Source organism: Podarcis cretensis, assembly GCF_951804945.1.
Source record: "Podarcis cretensis genome assembly, chromosome: 1".
NCBI classification, from domain to species: domain Eukaryota; kingdom Metazoa; phylum Chordata; class Lepidosauria; order Squamata; family Lacertidae; genus Podarcis; species Podarcis cretensis.
Genome location: NC_137170.1, coordinates 137865710 through 137889835, shown reverse-complemented (window position 1 = coordinate 137889835; position 24126 = coordinate 137865710). Strand labels below are relative to the sequence as shown.

General features: G+C 41.8%; 1 protein-coding gene and 1 long non-coding RNA gene across 2 annotated transcripts in view; one reads left to right on the top strand and one right to left on the bottom strand.

The window, feature by feature from the left end:
• LOC307220191 overlaps positions 1 to 24126 on the top strand; it is a 203519-nt gene that overhangs the window by 102472 nt on the left and 76921 nt on the right. The gene's annotated exons all lie outside the window — the stretch shown is intronic.
• The window catches only part of ABCA12 (ATP binding cassette subfamily A member 12), a 122173-nt gene that overhangs the window by 80937 nt on the left and 17110 nt on the right, over positions 1 to 24126 (bottom strand). The window contains exons 3-13 of the mRNA XM_079974801.1: positions 19200 to 19347; positions 15536 to 15624; positions 13947 to 14053; positions 12743 to 12928; positions 11396 to 11574; positions 10602 to 10714; positions 9787 to 9880; positions 3697 to 7719; positions 2206 to 2321; positions 1275 to 1381; positions 106 to 359 (exon numbers count right to left, since the gene is read on the bottom strand). Coding sequence (XP_079830927.1) covers positions 106 to 359; positions 1275 to 1381; positions 2206 to 2321; positions 3697 to 7719; positions 9787 to 9880; positions 10602 to 10714; positions 11396 to 11574; positions 12743 to 12928; positions 13947 to 14053; positions 15536 to 15624; positions 19200 to 19347 — 5416 coding nt within the window. The remainder of the gene's footprint in view (positions 1 to 105; positions 360 to 1274; positions 1382 to 2205; positions 2322 to 3696; positions 7720 to 9786; positions 9881 to 10601; positions 10715 to 11395; positions 11575 to 12742; positions 12929 to 13946; positions 14054 to 15535; positions 15625 to 19199; positions 19348 to 24126) is intronic.

The following is a 24126-nucleotide window of genomic DNA, read 5'->3' as shown; positions in this document are numbered from 1 at the left end:
CACCAAATACTTTGTTACTTCAAACTAATATACACTGATACAGATAATACACTGCAATATACACTGCTAATATTCTGCTACAAATTACCTTGAAGAAGGCCTTACCTGTTTATTTGCTGCTGGAGTTTCTCGGGATCCCCTATGATTATGTCTCGAAATTCTCTAGACACCCTGCTATGGTTCATAAAACTGGTCACAATCTGATCACTTAGTTCTATACCACGATGAAGCTTCTTGTGGAACTCACTTTGATCACACAACTCTGCAAAGCCCACACCAGGGAGTTGGCAGGTTTGCTGCAATGACCGGATGCTCTCGTGGTCACAAAGGAGGGATGTCAAGTTTTGGAGGTGAGTTAGCTTCAAATACAATCAAGAGAGAAAAATTATTCAGAAATGAGTGATTTAAAAACAAAAACCAATGAGGAAAATCCGGCCAACTTGGTGAAGAAACAATGTTTCACTGGTGAGGTGACGATGGCAGTGGAAGTTATATGCATTTGTGAGTGGATGTGACAGAGGCCCAATAGGTGCTTTTCCCTAGTTTTGGAATGGGAATCTGGAGCAGAGAAGCCAAGGGAGAGGCGATGAACCCTTATCCACCTGCCGCTTTGTTGCTCTAAACCGCCACTGCCAAAACCACTTCCCACCTTCCCAAGTTCGGCTTTAAGAGTAGGGGACCTCAGACCCGGGGAGGGAGTCAAATGTACTCCTCCAGGCTCTCTACTGAGCCCCCAGAACTGTCCTCATGCCACGCCCCTTCACCAACTACACCTCCGCTCCACAGACAACATGGTTCATAAGCCCTGCTTTGCATCCTCCTTGAGTGGTCTTCGTTTTGTTGTGCTGCCTTGCCAGAATATGTCCTTGAACCCAGATAATAATGCCTTCTGCTTGACTGGAAGGAGGATAACGAGGGCTGTGTGAGGGTGTAGAAACAAAGGTAAAATTTACATTTGCTGCTCCATCCCCTTTTGCCTCGGACAGGGGGTCCTCAAAGGGGGCTGGAAAAGTTTCTCCATTTGCATTTTATATGTATGTTTGCAATGGGGGAAAGAGAGATTTGGACAAGAGAAGCAGCAGTTGAGGAAACGGTGAGATGCCTTCCTGCTCCATTTCTGTGCTAGGTTTCCCCTCCCAAAGCTGCTTTTCTCTAGGGAATGTAGTCTTCTGGTTTTTAATACACTTGCACGTTGAGCGGACCTAGGCCTTAATAATAGTTCTTACAAGCACACACAATCATACTGTACCAGCCAACATCATAAGCCTACTTACTCTTAGCATCAGGATCTCTGGAACTGATAAATCCTCCTTGTCGGTATCACGGGGAGTGAGAATAACCCTTTTCAGCTGGGCTATGCCTGGAGGAAGGGCAGCATTTCCTGTACAGAAAAACCAAACAATTACTTGTTTGTCTATTCATTTCAAGCATTCTTAGTCCTTTTTTTGCCCTAGAGGCTACCAAGATGATTATGAAGATGCAACTATCATCTTCTTCACCACCACCATTTCTCTGCATGTAGAAATGCAGGTAGGGGAGGAGGATATTGAGCAGACACCCCCCAAAATCAAGACTGCGGCTTTTGCAGCTCCTCTTGGTAAAAACAAAAATGGAAATCCTATCACTCCCCTCCCTCCCTCTCTGCACATATACATAAATGCATACATGAATGAACATATATTGAGTTCATCTTATGGATAACAGCTAGTCCACGGCTGCTTACACACCATACATTTAAAGCACATTCCTCCCCCCCCCCCAAAGAATCCTGGGAACTGTAGCTTATTAAAGGTACTGGGAATTCTAGTTCTATGGGGGTAAACTACAGTTTCCAGAATCCTAACAGAGGATATTCAGCCTTGAATGTATGGTGCGTACACAGCCAGCCATGGCACATTCATACATAAAAGTGTTCAGCCATCCATAAAGGGAAGTTTCAAAAACGAGTACAGTGGTACCTCAGGTTAAGTACTTAATTCGTTCCGGAGGTCCGTTCTTAACCTGAAACTGTTCTTAACCTGAAGCACCACTTTAGCTAATGGGGCCTCCTGCTGCTGCCGCCCTGCAGCACAATTTCTGTTCTCATCCTGAAGCAAAGTTCTTAACCCGAAGCACTATTTCTGGGTTAGTCGAGTCTGTAACCTGAAGTGTGTGTAACCCGAGGTACCACTGTAAATTGTATGCCACTATCAACATATACATTACCTGAAAATTCACTTTCCAGCCTTTCAGAGACATTCAATACACAAATCAAGTACGATCTGAAGACATTATTGGGGGACATGTGTAAGAAGACATTTTCAAATTCCAAAAACAGAAACCTAGAACAAAAAAACAAAACAAGAAAGGAATGCTCCGACTTCTTAAGTATGCCGCAGCAAACATTACATAATGGTGCGAAATAGAAATCCTTTAAAAAAATGTATCTGTAGCCCACTTATATTTGATTCAGTGAGACCAAATTAGCTTAAGCCAGACAGCTCAGCTGAATTTTACATGAGGGTGGTAAATTTTTTAAACAACACTGCACATAGTAGCTTTCCTAGTTTCTAAATGAGAGAGCAGAATTCAACTTTCTTGAGTAAAACAAATTTAGAGATACACCATCTGGGATAGTAGCCATAATTAAACAGATTTCTCTGTATGACACTTCACTTATTACGTTACTTACAGTCTGTCTAAAATTCATAGATTTAAGAAATCTCACCAGCTTCAGTAAGATCCTCCCTGGCCCTTCCAAGTGTAAGTCTTAGGCTAGGAGGCTGGGAGCAGGAGACAGGCTAACTAAAAACCCATTGATCCAATCCAAATGCAATCCAAAGCAAGTTTGCTCATGTATAAGCCTCATTCAATTCAATAGGACTTTCCCTCTAGTAAGTGTGTTTAGGATTGCAGCTTTAAGTACACACTCAGGGCATCAGGCAACAATTCTAAACTTGCTTACTGAGAAGGAAGTCCCACAGTAAAAAAAAAACAGTCAAACTTGTGTCTTAATATGCAAGCTTACGATTGGGCTGCAACAATTATTTCAATCACTTACACATACACAGATTCCTCTAGTTTACATATTTTTCCTGTCTTGGTAACTGCTATTATCCTGGATCTCGCAGCTTCTTTTTTTAGAAAAGATGCTGTGCATTCATTTATCGTCCAGCGGAGGAGGAAGCCGCTCAGGCAAAGCAAGCTGCCCATGGGGGTCGGGCGAGGGCGGGACGAGCCACCCATGGGGCGGGGCGCACTGTGGGGCTCCAGAGTCTGCCTGCCTCCTCCCACTCAGCCACCCTACAGCTGGGGGGAGGCAGTGGGCCAGCCTTCACTTAAAATGACATAAGAGAATCCAAGGCCCAACTAGACCAGGCATAGGCAAACTCGGCCCTCCAGATGTTTTGCGACTACAATTCCCATCATCCCTGACACCTGTCCTGTTAGCTAGTGATGATGGGAGTTGTAGTCCCAAAACATCTGGAGGGCCGAGTTTGCCTATGGCTAACCTAGACCAACATTCTGTTCTCAAAGTGGCCAGTTGGATGCCTATGGGAAACTCGCAAGCAGGACCTGAGTGGAACAGCGCTCTCCCTATTTGGCAACTCTCTGATATTTAGAGACACTCCACCTCTATTTGAGAACAAGGTTGAATAATCTTTGAACTGTTGAATTCAACAACAGATTGTTACTATTATGAAACTGACCACTTACCGTCCAATCAAACTGCTTGGAGGCAGAGTTTGCACCAATTCATTCTGAAGCAGTATTCTGTTTAGAAGCATTTCAGTGGTCATGACAGAAGGGTGTGCAACATGGTCAAGTTGATATTCCAGATTGGTTCTGTCTTGAAGAAAATGTAGATTCACATCTGCTTTTAGCTCCTTCAGTAAATTCAAAAATGTAACATTTTTAAAAACACTGGCATCAGGTACTTCATTGTCGAGTAGAACTCTTTCCACTAGTTTCAAGCCACGCTTCACATACTCAACTTCCGTAATGTTCCACTTGAGAAACATGTTCCAGATATGAGAAAAAGTCTTCCATCCAGATTGGCTGTGGATAGCTTCCCTGGCAATCTGAAGCACTTCATTTATGGCAGCATTTGAAGGAAGGCTATCCTGCAATAGCTTGAAGAACACTGACAAATTATTCCAATCAGCTAAGCTGTCTGTGAGATTTTGTGAATAAAATTCTGCTTCACTGGCAAAGAAAAGCGGGACAAGATTCAAAGGATCATAGTTGACTGTATTATTTGTATCACTAAGAACAGGGATTGGGCAAGTTGAATCACTTGGGGGCAGCTCGTTAGAGATTATTGCTAGAGTTTTATGAATGTCCCTTATCCATGGATGTTTAAAATGGAAGAGGGCGTCCATTTTTGAAAGCAGGCTTGAAGAAAACTGTAGTGATTTGATGATGCATAACAATGCACTTGACAAATATTCACTATTGTTTTGGTAAAGTCTTGCTAATTCTGGAGTCTGCTTTAAGTTGCTTATTGAGTCCTGGAACAATTCAGTAAATGTTTGATTGGGCATTGTTCTGTTTTCAAAGTCCCTGGAAGTAAAAGGTAGTTCGCAATGACTTTGCTTCAAGGACTCAGGGATAGTGGCATTCTTAAACAACATCTGAAGTATTACGTGAATTACATCTTGGACACTGCAGTTATGTGGCCTTCCAGCTCCATGGTTCCCAATATCTGAGAAAAGACTCAGAGATAAATGCAAGACATCTATTATCTTTGCTTCTGCTAAAGTACTAAGCCCTAACAAAGACTCATTAAATTCTTTTTGAAAGATAAAGTGTGAGAAGCCATACACTGCAGCAATTTTTTCTTTAGCAGTTTCTTCTTCCAATCTGCTGTCAGAAAGCATTATTGTCCCTTGCCTCAGTATGTCATATGCCCTTTGGAGGGCTTTATTGCTATCATAGACCAACTGAGGGGTTGCTTCTAATTGGCTGGTGTTAAATTGGTGTTCAAAAGTTTTCTGTAACAACAGATTCCTGAGAACCACATTGATTACTTCTGAGGTGTTGCTGCTTTGTGAGTCTTCCTCAGCATACTTCTGTGTAATGTGGGATAAGTGTCTAGTCAGTTCCTTCAGTTCTGCACTGAAAAGAGTATCAGAACCATTATCCCGTGTGTGTAAATTTGTGGTGTTTTGGATTTTTTGCATTATTCCTGAAAGGTACGCCATTAAGGGGGCATTGTGGCTCATGCTCATGTTTGCTGTAAAACGAAACTTATTCAAAAGTGCTAAGAAGTACTCCAAAATGTTTTTTGTGCTTTTAGATCTAAGCAGAACATCTGAAAACTGTAATGGAGCTTCCTGTGTTGCGTCAAAGTCCTGCTTCACATCCTCAGGAAACAGTGGATTTGCCATAGACATCACCTTTTTGATATCTTCCCATATTGTTGCTAATTTAAACTTGGTCTCATTTAAAAACAGCTGATTCCAAATCATTCTACTTAAGTTTGATGCCTTCTTGGTTTCTTTCCAGTGAGGGTTCATATAAAAAAGGCTTTGAGCAAGAACATCAGCAGGTGGAGACGAATTCTTAAAAAGTATTTCTAAATGAGCTTTGAAATCTATGTCAGAGGTTTCACTTAGGAATAATTTTAATGAAGCAAGCATGTCTTCTAAATAGGAAGCTTTCATCTGCCAACTTAAGGTCTCAAGGGGCCGATGAGTTTCTGTTTTATTAGGAGCTAGTCCTGCGCCAACGAGAAGTAGAGCTTTCCTGGTCATGTCCAAAAGTCGAACATACTGGTTTGCATTTGTCACATTCTGATTGGAGCTCAACATATTTGCAACTTCACTCAATACCTTTGATAAGTTCTTCCATTTTGATTGACTTGCATCATTTTTGCTCACTTTTAACATCTTTGATACAGTGGCGTTCTTATAGGGCTCATTTTGTAACAAAATAAAAGATGCAAGGGGTTGTGGTACACTACCAGATAAATTTTGTGCACGAGGTTCTGTTTCATTCAGAATAAAAGGGCTTAAAATGTGCAAAGCAGAAGGTCCATTTATAATGTCCATAAGCCAGAGCCACGGTGCTTGGCAGGTCAGATTACTCTGGTGGAATTCATTAGAGATGGCTGTTAGACGTCTATGCATCTTTTGTATCCAGGGATTCTTGTAGCTATGGAAATAGTTCAGTCTGGAGAGAAACTCTGACGAAACTTGTAATGAGTTGATGAGGCACTGAAATTCATCTGAAAAGTATTTCCATTTGTCTTTGTGGAGAGTTTGAAAAGTTGGCATCAATTTTAAATTTCTTATCCCAAGCTGAAACAACTCAGTAAATGTAAGATGGTGGGCTGTTTGGTTTTCCAAGTGTATGGAGGTAAAGAGGAAATGGCAGCTGCTTCCTTTTAAGGCATCCAGTAGGGTGGCATTATTCAACAGCACTTCAAGAACAATGTGATGAACATCCTTGACAGTACAGTTCTGCAGTCTTTCATTAACCTGATTATCTTCCCTTAGAAAAGGGGTCAATGTTAAATACAAAAGATCCTGTACTTTTGCTTCTCCTGAAGAATCATGCTGTGCTGAAGTCCTATACAACTTCTGCAAAAGTAACATGCGTGAAAAACTGTAGAGGGTATCCAATTTTTTTATACTAGATGATTCTGTCAGTCTAGGATCAGAAAGTATATCTACCCCTTCCTTGAATATTTGGAACAATCTCTGGACAGTTTCATTGCTGGCATCCTTTAGTGGATTAACAGGAATTAATTCATGAATGTACCTTTCCTCCAAGTCTTCTAGCACATCTATAGTTTTCAGAGCAGCATCTAAAAACATTGAGACATTTGCCCCACTGATGTTCTGCTCACTGTATTCTTTCATTAAATGGTTCACAAATTTGGTCAGCTGCCCAAGCTCCTTTTTCAAAGGAAGGCCAGAGCCATTGTGGTGAACATGAAGATTGTTGTGCAATATGTCTAAAACCTGCCCATAGGCAACAATATCTGTATCACTCCATTTTGCAGACCTCAGTTTTTCTGTAATACGCCAATAATGATTGAATTCATTCCAATGAGATTCACCAACGAAATTTTGAATGTCCTGCATCTTGTCAATAATGAAGGATAGCAGTAAGTAATTATGACTTTTCTCAACATTTGCTACAATATTTAAGATTTTTTGGAGTGTCAAGAACTTCTCAGGAAAGTTGTAAATAGTAGTAGGTTTAAACAGAAAATCTGAAAACAATGATGGCACATCTTGGACTGATGCTAAGTACCTTCTAAGGTTTTCAGGCATATAAGATAATTTGTGAGAATTTATCGTTTTAATGGTTTGCCATATCTTTGTGACCATAATATTAGTCTTATTTAAAAATGTTCGATTCCAAATGTTTCTAAACTTGGAAACATTTTTACTTTCTTTCAAGTGAGCCATTATATCAAGCAAGTGCAGCCTATTAAAGTCATTTTGAAGCAGGAGAGATGTGAAGTTGTTGATTTGGTTGATTTCTCTCCTATTAAGTGCACCTCTTAATTTACCGTCTCGGTCAGCCTCCATTTGCCACTGAAGGATATCAGTCAAGTTCACTCTACTGTTATTCTCATATTGCTTGAACAGGTTGTTCAGTTCAGCAATGCTAAATTTCTCTGGTAAAACTTCAAAAAGATGTAGAGACTTCTTAATGGTTTCTAAATCCTTTGAGAGATTACGCGTTTTGAAGTCTTCACCAGCAAAATCTGGAGGTAATATTTTTCTGAAATGAGAACAAAAATACAGAAATACAAATTCAAATGAAATCAAACATTTATTTATCAAGTTTATATGTCTCCCTTCATCCAAAGATTACAGGGCAGTTTACAACATAAAACACACGAAACCTCCACAAAATACATAACATAATAACAAAAAGACAATAATGCCCCCTCAAGCTAGAACATGGCAGAATAAACGTGTCAGTCTTTATGCCATGACAAATGTGTAATTCTTTAAAATTCAGTAAACAACATGTTGCTTCTGCTTGAAGAATGAAGTATGCTCCCATCAGTTTCTGAATGTTGCTGCATTTCTAGGCTTGCATATAACAACAAATCATCATTCATAAAAAACAGAAGCAAAGGGTTCTGATTCCCACCTCACTGCTGCGTTGAAGGAAGAGAGGAAGGAAGTGCATGTGCCCAATACTTGTGCATATAAACCTTAAGCCATAGTTTTGTGCTACATTTGAGAACAACCAATGCGTCATGGATTCTGTCACTGTGGCTGAAATCCTCTACACAGTTAGCTGGGAGTAAGCCCACTAAACACTGTGGGTAGAATTCAACATCAAGCTCTTTCAATTGTTCCCTCTACACAAGCATTTCAGTTTGCTAGATGGAACAAGCCCCTCTCCTCCCTTTGTGTACTATTCTGGGAATTCTCACACATACACACAAAAGCCAATTTTGAGGGACAGGGCCTGCCGAAAGAGGAGAGGAAGGAAAGCCCTATTGCACAAACATAAATCCTTGTTCAAGGCTTCCATTTATGGAGCTGGTTAGTTAAATCCCGGCCAAGGTGACTTACTTCTGAGGAATCATGCATATGTTAATGTTACACAAATACTAACTCTCAGGGATACATTTCTCCCTAAAATCCACAGTGTGTTATGAGTTTAATCGACCAGCTTTGCCTCAACAACACAGCAGATGCTGGTTAAATGTTCATATGATCTAGTGAAAGCTATGCAGTTTTTGCAATTACAGATAGGTAGCCGTGTTGGTCTGCCATAGTCAAAACAAAATAAAAAAATTCCTTCCAGTAGCACCTTAAAGACCAACTAAGTTAGTTCTTGGTATGAGCTTTCGTGTGCATGCACACTTCTTCAGATACACTGAAACAGAAGTCACCAGACCCTTCTATATAGTGAGAAGGTGGGGAGGGGTATTACTCAGAAGGGTGGTAGGATTGGGTGATTGGCAGATAGCTGTGATGAGCCTGTTGACGACTCTTAACGACTGCAATAGGTCTTACAGGAAAAAGCAAGGGGTGAGAAGGTGAAAAATGGGAGATTGAAGTGTTCTCCTACTGGTTTCTCTGTCTTGTGATTCCTGATGTCAGATTTATGTCCGTTTATTCTTTGGCGTAAGGTTTGGCCTGTTTGTCCAATATAGAGAGCTGAAGGACACTGTTGGCATTTGATGGCATACACAATGTTAGACGATGAGCAATTAAATAGTCCTGAGATGGTATGTGTGATGTTGTTGGGGCCAGTAATGGTGTTGTCCGGGTGTATGTAACAATCTCCCAGGACATTCTATACAAGATCTCAAAGTAGCTGTTCTATTACAAAGGAATTTCAGAAATAGACTGGAAAGAGAAGCTGCTGAATTGCAACTTATTACCAAACTTAAAACCATGGAGAGACCTGGTCTGAACAAAGACATTGGATTCTTATCTCATTATACATGACAAAGCCATTTTTCACCTTCTCACCCCTTGCTTTTTCCTGTAAGACCTATTGCAGTCGTTAAGAGTCGTCAACAGGCTCATCACAGCTATCTGCCAATCACCCAATCCTACCACCCTTCTGAGTGATACTCCTCCCCACCTTCTCACTATATAGAAGGGTCTGGTGACTTCTGTTTCAGTGTATTTGAAGAAGTGTGCATGCACACGAAAGCTCATACCAAGAACTAACTTAGTTGGTCTTTAAGGTGCTACTGGAAGGAATTTTTTTATTCAGTTTTTGCAAAGCACCCTTCCCACTGCCCCCCAGAATAAAATTTCACATTAGCAAAAACCTAACTTTCACCCCATAAATAATTTATTACTCTAATCTCACCTCACAATGTCTTTCATTTGAGTCATTAAAGTTGGGTTGTTTTTCCAGTAGAGAGAGAGCCGACAAATGTCATTCATTGCTGAGCTGCTATTATCTACAAAATAAAAATAAACAAGATAAATCCACAGTTTGAGTCACTGCCTTTCAACTTTAATTGTGATGATAGTCAAACATAGCATTTGAAGGATAAATGTGAATTTTGAAGTATCGCTGTGTTTTGGAAAGTGCAAATTTGATCAATTAGGATTTACATGGAAACTGAAACAAATTTCTCCCCATCCCAAAACTATATTCAGCCCTTCAGTCCCGGTTTGCTTAAAACAGTGTGTCATATGGGGAACACTGAGTGGTGGTGGCTTACTAACTAGGATCTTAACAAGATCCAAGAATAAACCATGTTTAAGGATCCTGGTTAGTAAACTGACATGAAACCAGAGTTACCTGTCTCAGAAAAAATGAACTCTGGGTTAAATAATGTGCCAGAGATGGCATGTGTCAGGAGGAGATGAGAAGAGACCCTTTTCCTAGCTCTCTTAAGCTATAAACATTACATACAAACCACCCCAGTATCTCTAATGACTATTAATCTTTTCCATTTATCAGAACAAACACATCAACAAGGCCTTGAATAACTTATGAAAAAATTGCTTCTGTTAGCAGTAAGCATTTCATTATTTTGTGCATCTTAGTGTCTGTTATAAACTGAAGCAAAAAACATTTTTTGTATGATGCAACAAGTATGGATTTGCAAGAGCTTAAACTTGTCCATCAATATTACTTAGATGCCTGATAAAGAGATAAGCAAGCAGCCTCACCTTGCTCTGAACAGTTCAAGGCATGCAGCAGACCACTAATCATGTTCTGTATGGCTTGCAGTCCATTGCCACTTGCAACCAGTGGAGAATCCTTTTCCACAGCCATAATAATTCTTTGTAAACAGGGGAAATAAAGCAATAGTAACACAGAATGAGCACATTATAGAGCATCAAACAGCTTTGGTTCCTGTAAATAGCTAGGTAGTGTAAGGGAAGAAATTGCACAATGTCTAGGGCATTTTAGGAAAACAAAATGGCAAGCATCAGGAGACAGGCAGCCTATTCCCAAAGCAGTAAGAAATGGAGATAAAGGGGAGGATGAAAATGAATGCCATGAAGTCTATGAATTCCGAATAGTCAGGGTTTCCCTCCCTAAGACACTTCTACGTGGCAATCATCACTGCCCCGTTTGTTTGTTTGTTTGTTTTGCTTTAATTTTTTTGCATTTTCTGTTATAAACATTCATTTCTTTCACTATGTTATTCTATTAGCTCCTTTGATATAACAATTGATAATACAATGTTGTATTAGATGTTGTTGTATCCTTGCAAAAATTTCTGTACCACCAAGAACAATAAAATCACTTTAATCAAACAAGCACTACAGATGAAGTCCATGTACACAGCCTAGACCTTCAAATAAACCAGTCTACTACTGAGCCACCGAAATCTCATGCTCTCCTTTCATAACACCTCCCTTTATAACTGTCAGTGGAAGCTACCACTTCATCACTGTCAGCGAAATACCAGGCATAGCTATTATGTTTTTGGTGTATAGCTTGCCTTTTCTTTTACCTGCTTGTGTTCTGAAGGGCAGCAATCATATCCTTCATAGCACTGACACCTTGAGTGATATCTGGGGCCATCAGGAGGATGCGCCATAGAGAAGTTTCATTCTGCACTTGGGAGATGAGCGATAAGAACGAAACTGTTTCCTTGACAAAAGCCACCTGGTACTGAGAATCTTGCTGCAACTTAAAACAAAAATGAAACTTTAAAAAGGAATAGATAGAGAGAGAGAGCAGTTTACAGGACCCCAGTTCTCTTTCAATCATAGCTTGCTCACAATGGAGGGAGGGAAACAACTTCAAACTGCAGCTCTGTGGGAAAAGTATGTGTGTGATACCCTACTTGGGCAGGCATTCTGAAGTCACTTCTTTGACTTCAGCGCTTGTCATTCTAGATACCTTTTTAGAACTAGGCAGGAAAGAAAAAACCAGCAAGATTAAGAATTAATCTTGAAATGAATGGATGAAAAATGTCCTACAGAGAATCTGCTGCTGCAATAAAACAGTAGGATAGCAGCCCGTCCACAAAAGTGCACCTTGTTGCCCCATAGATTTCAGCAACTGTGGGCAAGACTGTGGCCTAAGATAAGTAAAACGGGTCACAGCATGGCCTAAATGGATTTAGAAATTTCTCCTTTGCTATGTCATGCCTACAAAGCATGTGAAGGTATGTGGGTTGATGGAGCTGAACTCTCCCTGTACCTACTTCTCATCATCTCCCCTAGGACAGAGTTATAAAACCTGTGGATCTCATGTCTTTGTTGGATTCTGATTCCCTTCACCACCATCCAGCATGGCCAATGGTCAGGGATGGAGGGAAACGTAATCTAATCATCTGAGAATTAAAATATCCATGATACAAACTATGTATAAGCTACAGGAAGTCACACAAAGGAGAAGGTTTAGAACTTCCTGCCCATGCAATCGTTTTGATCTTATAAACAGTCCCCACAACTCCCCTCTTTTTACATGGCTGAGAAAATCTAGGTTTAAACACTCACACCTGCTGCTATTGAGTTTAGCTTAACAAATATTGCAAGCGTTCCATCTCCAGCCTTTGCCCTTGACCAAGGAGAGATCAGCCTGCCTATTTTCCAACAATCAAAGATAAAGTCTGATATTCCATCCCTGATTCTTCTGCCATTCATTTCCAGCTATTGCAGTTCATGAAGCACAAAGAAACTGAAATGCCTCTTTTACAAAACTGCCAGCTGTTATGCTGAGGGTACAGGGTGAGTGAATGGGCACAATGTGAAAAGCTACTCTGATAAGGGAAGAGGGGGAACTTTTCCTCTAAGCAATTTGATTGAGGTTATTATTTAGCAGACAAAAAAAAAATGAGTTGGATACTCACTTTAGGAATCTGACTTGTGAATTCCTGAAAGAAGGATTCTACAAGGGACAAGTTGGTGAAGCAAAATGTTCGATAGATGTTTGTTCCAAAGATTTCCCAAAGGAGATTCTGTGATGATGCATCGGCCGCCATGACTTCACAAATACCAGCTTTAAGGTTTCCTGCAGAAGACTTGTGCATCTGCATCTATAAAATAAATTTCCGTACAAGAAGAACTGAAAATGACGTGGTTGTTTCAATGTGTGAATGATCAATGGTTTCATCAAATTTTTTGAACAGCTACAATTGTTGGTGCAAAGGTTAGAAGATCACAATTGTTACACCCACGAGGCTAGCAAAAGGGCTCAGGGCACCAGAACTTGTAATAAATCTAAATTGGGACTGTGAACACCACTACCCCACCTCATACTTCCCAGTAAAGGCATATGGAGCATTGCCTGTCCGACTGCCATTCCTAGAAGTGACTATAGCTTGTTTGCACATGCACCCACTCAGGTATGCGCATGTCCCTCTTAGACTTCATGTTCTATTTGGAAACCAGGAAGTATGAAAGGTATGAAGCTGCTACTAGCCCCAAACCCAGGCTCTTCTCAGAATGGACACTGAGATCCAGCACTGAAGGCCTTCTGGCAGTTCTCACTTCTGGCAGTGAGGCTACAGGGAACCAGGGCCTTCTTGGAAGGGGCACCCACCCTGTGGAATACCCCCCATCAGATGTCAAGGAGAAGAGTAACCCTTAGGAGACATCTGAAGGCAGCCCTGTATAGGAAAGCTTTTTAAGGTTTAGTGTTTTACTATGTTTTTATATATGCTGGAAGCCACCCAGAGTGGCTGGGGCAAACCAGTCAGGTGGACAGGGTACAAATAAATTATTATTATTATTATTAGATGGACTGTGGCTTGTTTTTTCCTGGTGTGGCAGCAGCAGCAGCAACAATGGAGAAACAGAGCATATTTTAACTATGGATTCATATGAAAGGTGAACCAGGCATAGTCAAATCACATTCAATTGCACATCTGTTTCTACCAGATCTCCATGAAACAATCTAAAATAAGATCTGTTGCTATTTGAACACACCGAGATAGCAATTTTGGAAACTAGAAACACGCTTGCATTTTCTTATTAAAATAAACCCACGCACTAATATTACGTAACAAAATGGTATTCCAAAGGTGATCTCATTAAAGCGAATATAGAAATTACCTCTCCCAGACTGAGAATCTTGTTGAGCAAGTTAATTCTGGCATGGCTGGCTGATGAGGAAATATTTTCAGCAATGCTTCTCAGATTGACTGTTGCATCAAATAGCCCTGCAATGATTTTAAAAAATATACAAATTTCAAATGCTGAATTTGCCAAAGAATGTGAGCTCATGACGCCTCCTACGTAAGGTAAACAGCGCCTCTGTTTGGCATGGATAAATGTAGCCGTCATAGTCCATTACTCCAAGCAGCAATAACTGGTAAGGCAGTTTGTGGTGCGAAACCAGTAGTAACCAGTTTGTTTTGGGAGAATCATGTTCTTGCCTTTGAATAAGGGAGCTGATGGTCACCACTGTCTGCACCATGCAATCATACAATTGCTAGCTAGCTGAACAGTCATCCCCTGCTGATTTTAGAAGCCTGAATCAAGGTAATTATCCAGCCAACAGCCACACACTTGCACTTCCTTCCCAATGCTTCAAAGTAAAGGTAGGATTTCCCCTCCCTTGCAGTTTTCCCCAGGGAACAACCTCATGTCACGAGCCATCCAAGTTGTTCCCACAAAGATTCTAAAACAACTCCCATTCACTTAAAGGGGTTTCTTCTTCAGCAGAACATCCTTTCTCCCTTAATGCCACTTTAAGCAAGCCTGTTATCTCTCTGATTTCAAACTGGACTATGGGAGCCACAAATTTTTATGGCTTAAAAAACCAATTTCCTGACTTTGCCGTAGTCCTGAACAAATTTTTATGGCTCAGAAAATTGATTTTGTGCCTTTGTCGGAGTCCTGAGAAATTTCACTTTCACTTTCACTTTGGCTCCCTATCCAGCCAATGAGGATACGTGAAGAGAAGGAAGGGCACTTTAGTTTTGTGTGTTGAGGTCCCCAAGACACCCCAAAAAAACCCACAATTGATACATAATTTTTGTTTTAGGTTTTTGACATAATTTTGGCCACAACTTTATTAAAACACAGAAAATGTGAGTGGTTGCTTAGGCAGCGCTAGCAACAGAGGCTGCTGCCTCTTCCCCATTCTCTCTCTTTCTCTCCCCCCCCCCCCCAATTGCAGACATGGAAGGAGAAAGGGCCAAAGTTGTTTGAGCTATTTCTAAGCAAATTTACTGAAATCTACACTTCCAACATGGGTTGCCATATGTCTGGACATTGTTTCAAATGGCAGAATCCCAACAATGCCTGAGAAATTCCAGGTGTATGGCAACCCTAATATAAAGGCACATACCTGTAACTATTCTGAATAGTTTTAACTAATAAAGCACAATCATATCAATGACCTCCTGGGAATCAAGTCCTACTGAGCTTTTTGGAGCTTGCAGGACATGAGACTGCACACACATCTGGGAATAAGTCCCACTGAAGTTTTGCATATACATGTATATAGGCTTCTGCTGTTACTAAGATATCCTCAGCTGCTTAAAATAATTGCTTACTCACTCAAGTACCCAAAGAAAACAAAGCAATTGTTTTAGAACTCGCCTGGGCCTTGTTCAAATACTTCTCCATGGTTATAACATTTATCTGCAGCTAAGAGAGGAAGTTTGCTAAACTCTTAATAGAATCAAATAACCTACCCAATGAACCATTCTTGCTTTTGGGAACATCAGCACTCTGGGATGATGGATGGCTGTCCTTCTCCGGGTTAGCTGACCTTCTCCGTTTTCTGATAAGGAAAAAGGAGTGAGAAGAATCCTGCATCATCACTTATAGTTACCCCTGCACTGAAGCTCCTGGCATTCAACCACTCAGGCCAAGTTCTTCCCACCAAAATGTGAATTTCTTGATAAAGCACTGCCTTTATTTCAAGCAATGGGTTGTTGTTTTGTTTAGAACCATTCTGGAACCAATCTTGATGTTAATTCCATTACGGACAAGCTATTTGCTTTTACCCCTGGTGGTCTTTCTCATAGGGTAAGGCAAAAAGAGGATAGGGCCAGATCCAAGACTGCAGCAGGTAATGCTGCAACAGTATAGCAGAAGCACCCAGGATGTTGCAGGTGCAACAGTTCAAGCCAGCGCACATGGCAGCTCTTAACTGAGACACATGCTGGTAGAAGTGAGCATGATGAAAGGAAGACTGGGAACAACAGCAAGTCTAACCACAACCTTAATGACAAGATGCAGAGCCCCTGCAACCACAAGGAATCAGCAGAAGCCCCAAAATGTGCTAACCAAGACTCACCATGAGCATGCAGCCTCTAGACAGCAGTTCTCAACCTGTGGGTCCCCAGCTATTGTTGGACTACAACTCCCATCATCCCTGAGTTCTGACCTTGCTCTGATCTAGGGGTGATGGGAGTTGTAGTTCAACAACATCTGGGGACCCACAGGTTGAGAAAGGCTGCTCTAGAAGGTTGCCATGAGAGAATCCAGCTCTCTAACTCTAAAAGTTTTGCCACTTCTGGGCTAAAACCTCGAGTGATTTGTTCATAAAAGCCAGGTGTGTGGAGGGCAGTTTGGGAGATTTTTAATTCACAATTAACTCTCCTATCATATTTCCTCACCTTTCTCTTTCAAGACCTTATAAGAATTTCTCATGAATCCTATCTAAGTTAATTGACCAACACCACAAAATCAGGGTCAACCATGTGATGGTCCGCCACTCTCTTTGGTGTACACATTCCATGTGACCTTAGGCAGGGATGCAGGGTTAGAGTATTGTAGAGGAGATTCTGGGTGCAGAATAGATGAAACTCAGTGACAGAGCACCTGTTTTGCATGCAGAAGGCCTCAAGTTCCACCCTCAGCATCTCTAGGTAGGGCTGGGAATGTCTCCTATCTGAAACCTAGGAGAGCTACTGCAAATCAGTGCAGACAACAGAGCCAGGTGGTCAGACTTGGGGTAAGGTAAACTTCCTGTACGTGGTCTACATCAAAATATTTCAAATCTTAAGAGAGAGTCTCAGAGGAGCAAGGAATGGGCTTGATAAAATTGATCACTTAGTTTTGCTGCAAGCTGATACTATTATTATGTGTTTGTATGTGCCAGATCCCTCTGATCCCTGGATTCAGCAAGTATTAAAAGCTAATCAAGCCCGGCTAGCTTCCTACAGTTGAGAGAGTTGTGGCGATTCAGAGAGCTATCCGCTAGCTCTGTGGGGATTGTTAATAGCCAGACAGATAGTCTGGGTCTATTACTCACTCTGGAGACAGAGTAACCTAGGATTTATCCTCAAGACACTTGGATCAAGGCTGTTTTTCTGTTGTCTGCACCTTGGACAGGAGGAAGGAAGAGCTGGCAAGCTAAGGAGCAATGCCAATAAAAGAATCTCACCCTCTCTTTTAAAAGCCCTTGAAAACATATTTGGTACAATGAAACTGTGATGAGAATCACACATCCCCTTTCCATCTGCTTGGGGAAATTTATAATTTGAAAATCTGTGAGTACTACCTTTTGTGGCTGAAAAAACAGAAAGGAAACTAATTGTTAAAGAGTTATAGCAAAGCAGACAGGCTGATTTCTGGTAGACAACAAAAATTAAATCAGATGATAGGAAATCCTCAATCCTTTTACTTTATTTCTTGCCACTAAAGAACCAGGGAAATCAAAAGTGATGGAGCCATAACTAGCCATGAGAAAGGAGGCAGACAAGAATCTGCTTTTGAAATAACACAGTTACAGCTGCAGAAGTCCAGGACTTTTAAGGGGAAACATTAAGGTGGATTTAATGTCTAATAAGATCTAGAACGCGGGACGCAGGTGGCGCTGTGGGTTAAAGCCTCAGCGCCTAGGGCTTGCCGATCGAAAGGTCGGCGGTTCGAATCCCTGCGGCGGGGTGCGCTCCCGCTGCTCGGTCCCAGCGCCTGCCAACCTAGCAGTTCGAAAGCACCTCCGGGTGCAAGTAGATAAATAGGGACCGCTTACCAGCGGGAAGGTAAACGGCGTTTCCGTGTGCGGCTCTGGCTCTGGCCAGAGCAGCGATGTCACGCTGGCCACGTGACCCGGAAGTGTCTCCGGACAGCGCTGGCCCCTGGCCTCTTAAGTGAGATGGGCGCACAACCCCAGAGTCTGTCAAGACTGGCCCGTACGGGCAGGGGTACCTTTACCTTTACCTTTAAGATCTAGAACATTAAAAGCACCCAATATGGTACCTTTGGATGACCCAGTGACTGTTGGTATTGTTCAGCAGTTGATGGATGAATAATTTAAAATGATCAGATCAATGTTTGATGAAGATGAAGGGAATGATGGGGGGAAATGAGCCAGAGTAATATGAGGTCGAAAATGGAAATGGAGGCTTCAGACCAAATTGATGAAATGTTGGCAGGACTGGATCAATAAATAATTAAACGGAAAGAAGCAGACGGTGATGCAGAAATGGAAATGATTCCCACACAAGGATTTGGAGAAGTAAAAGATAAAATCACAAATGGTGAATTTGAGAATTATTTGAACTTGGTGCTGATAGAATTAAGAAGGGGAGAAAGATCTGGGACTTCAGTGCTGGCCTGTCTTTATTCTAGCAGAGAAAAAGTACTCTGCATATGATCTGAATTCAGAGAATGATGGTATTAAAGTTATGGTACTCTCTCTGGAAAAAGACTGGAAAAAACAAAAATGAAAAGTTCTAGCGCAGGAGAGCAGGATGTCACCATAAACATAAACAAAACAGGAAATAGAATATAATAGGAAATAGAACTGAACATACAGAACTGGGCATGAACAAGCAGATTATAACGGGAAGTAAAAATGGAATATTGATCTAATGTGTGATCACAATGGAGAGACTTTAACATGGATTTGGATGTAAGAATTTAGTATTATGCAATATGGAGTCATGGTGGTCAGAATTAACAGAGTTAAAAAAAATTAAAAATGGTTAACATAATTACAGAACCTATCTTGGAAAAAGAAATGTAGGAAAAAGAAATGAATGATTCTGAGACACCCTGATTTAAAAGAAATATTGTTCAACAGAGAGTGGAGAAGATGGATGTTTGTATGGACTGAAGGTTTAAAATAATTACTAAATGAGGAACATGGAAGTTCTCTTACACCTTTTGCTAATGTTTTACTTTTGTTTTCTTCATCTTACTCTTCTCTCTTTCTCCTTTTCCTTTCTTTATTTCTATTGTCTTTTTCACTTCTTTGTTTATTTCTAATGTTATTGTATTATGGAAAAATAATACTTTCTGTTGTTCATCAGGCAAGGGGTTTTCCCAGCTGCCTTGCCCCCACCCTCCATTAGAAGAGAACTTGGCCCCCTTCTTATGTAACAAGAGGACTTACTCCCTTACCTGTTTATGGGTGATACACCATTCAATTTTGGTAGCAGGTCTTCAGGTGTATATGGTGTGCTTTTGCACCTGGCATCTGAACTACAAAGCACGGTTTGAAGAAATGGAAAGAAACCTGCACTGGGAAGGTTCCGGGGGGCGAGATAACCTGGAAAGTAGGCAAGAAATAGGTACAAATCAGTATGGCTTGGTGGTATGCATGAGAATCAGTGAAAAATTACAGTCCATTTTTTTATTATTAAAAGTTTCTGATGATGAAGAGAAGTAAAACAGAACCACACATAGATTAGAAATGAAGGTTTTGACAGCAAATCTAAGTACAAAGAAGAGTGATATTTATTTCTAGCAGCCACCTCGAAGGGCAGAAGTAAACAAAGCCTTGTGCAGATGGCCAACCAGATCAAAGGGGTCAGACTTCCCAGCCCTGTTCTCCATGCATTCAAGGCTCCATCCAGAGAGGGTCCTGCAGCTTAGGACCCCCTGCGCATGGTCTAGAGCCTGTCTTATATAGAGTACAGAAGAAGTGCCCAGGTCCAGGAGGAACAAAATAAATCAGATGGTTCTAGAAACCTTTATCATATACTATTCTTTGCTCATAGTCCTGCCAGACCTGCTCCTTGCCTTGCTGGCCTCTTGGCACCTGGCCTAGAAGGGCCAGGCCCTGACTGACTCCACTTGGCTGCTGACAAGGCCAGAGGCCACCTTCGCTGTGTCCAGCAGCACCTGCTTCTCAGGATACCTAGAGACACTTGGTGTGGGGTATTGTTTGGGGTTTTTGTTGAGGTCAAGATTTAATTTTGGAGATGCTTAATTTTGTTGTTTTGGGTATTTTTAAGATTCATTATTGTTAGCCCTTATTATGACTTATGTAGGGATCACTTAATTTTATTGCATACCTATTGATATGTACGGTAATTTATTGGCTATTAAAACTTTTGATATATTTTTGTGATTATGTAAATCTTTTCATGTTGTAAGCCTCCCAGAGCTTGGTTTAACTGTGGAAAGCCAGCATACAAATAAACAATGATGATGATGATGAAGTTTAATGGACTGATGAGCATTTGGCATTCTGTTTCCCAGGTTACTTGCCTGGTTTTATGGATGCAATGCACCAAGGTTTCCCCCCACTATGAACTCTATTACACCCTAGTGTAAAAGCTGACTAAATGGTGCACAGAAAAAGTATTCATCCAAAGTCATTAAAATCTATTTCTTTATCGTTGATATTTTAAATATGAGTTAATCCCAATCACACGTGTGGTGGTATGGTTTAAAGTGCATATCAGATATGTGCTGAACCGACCTCCTCTTATTCACCTCTCTTCCTCCTGCAGTCTACCCTCAGCCAGCTCCCTTTTGGTACTGGAATCTGGCCGGGAGCAACGGCAGATTTAGGGCAGTGAAAGTGGTTCCCTCACAAAGGACACCAAGACGAGGAGGCACACAATAATATATTTATATGGGGTACCTACTGAGAAGACCCATTAAAAAGCAACTGTACCAAAATGAATTATTGTGAAAATAAGACATCTTTCTGAGAGTTGCCAAATTTTGTCTTCACTCAGGATGCCATATTACCAAAGTCTGTCCCTGCTAGGGGGAAAGTAAGGAAGGGGCGAGTTCACACTTAGATCATACTCTCAATTGAGGAAAGCTCATATTCAGGTCTGCTAAGAGCTCATTTAGTTTAGCCTAGTTGGCATGGTGTGGAGAAAAGCTTTTCTCCCTTGTCATACTAGAACTCATGAACATCCAACAAAGCAGAATCTTGGAAGGTTCAGGGCAGACCAAAAAAAACTCCACCTTTGTTGCATGTAGTTAAACTGTTGAATTTGAGTCCACAAGAGGAAGCGATGGCCACCAGTTAGATGGCTTTGAAAGCATCTGGCCCATCTACAACATAAATCTCTCCCATATCAGTCTCTACAGCCACAACAGGCACTGTAACTCTCCAACAGTTTGACTTCACCCCTGAAGGCACACTCCTCCATTATTTCCCAAGACAGGTGCCAACAAGAGCACCTTTCATGGAGCAAAAGGCTATCAATGTCCACCAGCCACAATGACCATGTTCTGCCTCCACTGTCCCAGGCTATAGGCCTCTGAATGCCAGGTGCAGGGAATCCCAAATGGAGAGGTTCTGCTTGCATGTTTCTCATAGACATCTGTGAGAACAGGATGCCGGCCTCTTCCAGCAGGATTCTTCTTATGACCCTTGAGAATTCAGCCAGAAACGACTTGTTTACACCTCCATAGTTCTTTATATTAATAAAGGAGAGGACTGTGGGGTGTTAACTCTGCTTTAGATTTGAAATTACAAATGAAGTCTACCTATTAATTAATGACTGTTGGATAGCAAAGCAACAACGATTGCACAGTTGCCTTCCTGTTCTAGAAGTGGATTCTGATGTAATTAAAGTAGCATAACATTAAAATGACGAAGCAGTTAATTAGTGCCTTCTTAGGGTAGAACATCAGTCATGGACAAAGGGGTTCAGAGACTGGAGATATAGATAGATAGATTATTTGCAGGTTTTCCTGATGGTGGTTGCAACATGAAACCATGGGTGTTTGCTATTTATATCATGTAAGGACAGTAAGTTTTGTTTATGCAAGCATTTCTACTCTATCTTTCTGTCCCATGACTGAAAAATCTATATATACAATAAGAAAAATACAGGAAAAACCGTAATTGTAGCCAACAAATAAAAGCAAAGAGTGTCCAATATGCAATCCCTGAAACAACAACAAGGAGAGAGTATAACACTGGGGGAATTAAAATATATATAAAACACTCAAATGGCTTTAAATACAAAAAATACAGGAAAATTAAAAATTAAATCAAGGTTAAATGCAAAATTTTGTTCCACCAAAAGATAAGGAATAGAATAGCAAGTAAGAACATAGCAGTTCATAGGAACATCAGTTTCAGATTCTCACAGCACAACACATGTTTATTCAAAAGTCCCTTTGAGTTCATTGAAACTTCACAGAAAGTTTTAAGTTTGCAGTCTAAGGCAGGAATCTCTAACTACGGTATTTTGACCACCGAGGAGATTCCTTAAGGGCTGTCAGACCTCTATTTGAATGAGACCTCCAAGGTGGGGCACATGGTTCTTCCTTTCTCCATTTTATCCTCATAACAAGCATCACTCCTGAGTAGGGATGAGAATCTGGTCTCCCAAGTCTCAATCCAGCACTCAAAACTACTAGCAGTTGTTTTAAGTACACTGATCCCAAGTAGGCCTGGGCAACGTATTGATACCTCACCCAGGGCCACTATGAGGGGCAGACTGCGATGGCAGCTTCACTCAGCAGTATATTGCGAGTGAAACTGCTGCCACTCCTGAGTTCCTCTACCACCTGTGCCCAGTGCACCAAAAGAGAAACAAGCTGTAGCCAGGTGCTGGAAGCAGAGGGACTTAGGAGCGGCAGCAGTTAGTGATATACCGTGAAGCCACCATCCCACTCTGCCCTCATACCGACGCAGAAGGAGATACAAGCTACATTGGCAAGGCTGAGGAGTATGCGACTGCCCTTGCCTCAGCCAAGCAGTTTCATGGAGTCCTGACCCACCACTGGCTCACATGAGCTAGTGGTGGCGTGCAGGCTCCATGAAACTGCTCCATTGAGGGCCCACGGTTGCCACTCCCGTCAGCTGAGCAGTTAATGGAGCACCCAGCCTGCCACTGGCTTGTGCAAGCTAGTGGCGGGGTGGGGGCTCTGTTAGAAGAAGAAGAAGAAGAAGAGTTTGGATTTGATATCCCGCCTTTCACTCCCCTTCAGGAGTCTCAAAGCGGCTAACATTCTTCTTTCCCTTCCTCCCCCACAACAAACACTCTGTGAGGTGAGTGGGGCTGAGAGACTTCACAGAAGTGTGACTAGCCCAAGGTCACCCAGCAGCTGCAGGTGGAGGAGCGGAGACTCGAACCCGGTTCCCCAGATTAGGGGACTACCGCTCTTAACCACTACACCACACTGGCTCCCTTCCCCCAGTTTACAAGCCAGAGAAGCATAAGGCTTCACGCCCCTAGCTGAGCAACCCTAATGCTTCTCCTGCTCACGTGCAAGTTGGAGAAGGATTGGGGCTACTCAGATGAGGAGCGGGAGGCTTTGTGCTCTCTAGCTGAGCAGCCCCAATCCTTCTCCTGCTCTCATGCAAGGTGGAGAAGGATGGGGTTGGTTAGATGGTGAGCATGAAGCTGTTCCTCCCTGGCGCTTTGAGGCGCTGGGGTGAAACCACCTTGGCGATCTCACCCTGATGCCTCAGCGCTGTGGAAGGAAGCAGGGTTTTGAACATCGCAATGTACCGCTAGATCATGATGTTTGCCTAGCAATACATTGTGATGTAGAAAACCTGACATTGTCCAGCCCTAATCCCAAACACAAAAGGCTTTTGTAGATTAAAATCAGCACACTGAATTGTGCTTGGAGATGCGCAAGCTTTAGGCGTCTACTGTTCTGTAACTGCACAGCTATTCAGTGGCATAGCATGTGTTGCCAGAGTCTGGGACCTTGCAGGGGTGGGGAGGGAAAAGGATGGAATACGCATGCCCATGCAACTGCCTAATTGCATCCACATCACACAGGAGATCATAGCCACAAAGATAAGAAAAGAGAAGTCGATCTGTTGTCTGTGGAGGTCACTTCCTGTAACGGCTTGGCTCTCCCACAGAAGCGAAGCGAGACACTGGTAGTAATTATCTCAGGTTTATTGCTCAAACACATAAATCACTCCAGAGCTCCTTCACTCCGTGTCTGACTCCAAGTTTGCAGTTGCCGAGTCTAAACTCTGCCCCTTCCTCTTCCTCCAACAGGGGAAAAAGCCCTTTCGCTTTCGCTCTTTCCCCCTCCTCTCACTGACCCTTTCACACCTTTGAGTTTTGGGGCTGGCTATTTCCAGCCTCTCAACTGTTAGTCTGTG